A 2,234-nucleotide genomic window follows, 5' to 3' on the forward strand; every position below is an offset into this window, starting at 1 on the left:
AATAGGAGAGAACATTTTTACCCTTAAAATGACACTCCCTCAGTAATCTACTTGGTCACATGGGAAAATCCTAAGTACAGGATAGGCATAAAATGTAAGTATACATATAATATATATTTATGTTAAAAACATAATGAAATATAAAAGCTTGAATACATTATATTTTAGAACAGTTAAAATAATCTATAATCAATGAGAACATTTATCTGAATATCACATGCAGGTTGGAGAGAAGTCAGAAGTCAGTGATGAGAAACAGTACAATAACAACATTCATTCTGCTGGGACTTACGGATGACCCTGAGCTGCAAGTTCCGATTTTTATCTTTCTCTTTCTGACCTACACACTGAGTGTAACTGGAAACTTGACCATCATTATACTCACTTTTGTGGATTCCCACCTTAAAACACCCATGTACTTTTTCTTAAAAAATTTCTCCTTCTTGCAGATCTCCTTCATATCTGCCATTATTCCCAGATATGTGTATAGCATAGCAACAGGTGACAACGTTATTACCTATAATGCTTGTGTCATCAAGTGTTTTTTACCGACTCTGTGGGGTATCAGAGTTTTTTATGCTAGCCGCCATGTCCTATGACCGCTATGTGGCCATCTGCAAACCCTTGCATTATGTGATCATCATGAGCAACAGTGCCTGCAGGACTCTCATCATCTGTTCTTGGATGGCTGGTTTATGTATAATAATCCCACCTCTTAGCCTGGGTTTAAATCTAAAATTTTGTGACTCTAACATAATTGATCATTTTGGCTGTGATGCATGTCCCTTAGTGAAAATCTCATGTTCAGATACATGGTTCATGGAATGGACAGTTATAATCTGTGCTGTGCTGACCTTGAATATGACACTTACATGTGTGGTTCTGTCATATGCTTATATCATCAAGACAATTTTTAGATTCCCTTCTGTTCAACAAAGGAAAAAGGCCTTTTCAACCTGTTCTTCCCACATGATTGTGGTCTCCATCACCTATGGCACATGCATTTTCATCTATATGAATCCTACAGCAAAGGAAAAAGTGACCATTAATAAAGTGGTTTCACTGCTCATTTTCTCTATTTCACCTACCTTGAACCCATTTATTTATACTTTGAGAAACAATCAAGTTAAGAAAGCCTTTGAGGACTCAGTCAAAAGAATTTGCCTTACTCTCAATTAAATAAAAGAAATTTATCTTTAAAATATCTCAAAAACAAGAATAAATGTCCACAGGCATTTTATTTTGAAGTCTATAAACTTGTTTCTTAATAACATATATTTCTGTTACATTAATTTTCTCAACACTTTTTTAACCAACCTTCCATTGAGCCCTGCTCATGCCATTCTTGTGTTTTGATTTTTCAAACCAATATTTGATAATTTTGCATATCAATTTCTAAAAAACTATCCTGAAGAAGAAATTAACTGCATGATTTTGTTACAATATATATAGTAAGAGTTATTCCTCAGGAAATATAAGATAAAATTGTTTGTAGCTCTTCAATATACACAATTATCTAAACACATGTAGTAGGTAATTTTAGGTAAAATGTCTAAAATGGATGAATAATCACATAATTTAAAATGCATGTGAAAAAGAGTAATGGCACTTCCAATGTTGAGAAAATAGATGAAAATACTCTATAATGAACACACAGAAACACTGGATAATATGTAATAAATATTCCCTTAACTCTATAGCTGAAATCATTGCAAAGTGGTCAACAGGAGGTGTCAGAAATAAAGATTCAACTAAAAGTACAGTAATAATCTACAAAATGACTATGGGTACTGAGGTGAGCATAGACTGGAGGGTAGGTGCAGGACATCGCATTATGGATCACAAAGGCTTGGGCTTAAAGTCTCAGGATTAATGTGGAAAGTACTTGGGACAGGACAATAGCTGCACATTCAGTGAAGGTTTGAATTAGAAACCAAGCTCATTTTCACAGAAAGATTACTTTGTTTCTGAAAAAAATATCATCTGCTGCCTTTAGAGCTCTGAGTCAAGGGGAAAACATTCCCCAATGTATTTAATAGCCTGTGCCTACATCTAATACAAATTAAGCTCTTAAAGTCCAAATTCTGCCATAACCATAATATGCAGAGTTTTATCTACAAAGAATGAAAAATCCACATCAGTATAATTCCTTGGAAATTAAGGAATTTACATCAAATTAACTAATTGTTATCTGGAAAGTAATGAAATGCAGACATGCCATCACAAATTATTTG

At 33.8% G+C, this 2,234-nt stretch overlaps 1 protein-coding gene across 1 annotated transcript; it reads left to right on the forward strand.

Annotated features, from left to right (window-relative positions):
- The first annotated feature begins 248 nt into the window (after positions 1-248).
- Positions 249-1,179, forward strand: LOC125107267 (olfactory receptor 6C2-like). The gene is given in 2 exon segments (XM_047742208.1): positions 249-556; positions 558-1,179. Coding segments are annotated over 2 exon segments (930 nt in total).
- Positions 1,180-2,234: the final 1,055 nt, after the last annotated feature.

This window comes from Lutra lutra, chromosome 8 (genome assembly GCF_902655055.1).
Source record: "Lutra lutra chromosome 8, mLutLut1.2, whole genome shotgun sequence".
Classification (NCBI taxonomy): Eukaryota; Metazoa; Chordata; class Mammalia; order Carnivora; family Mustelidae; genus Lutra; species Lutra lutra.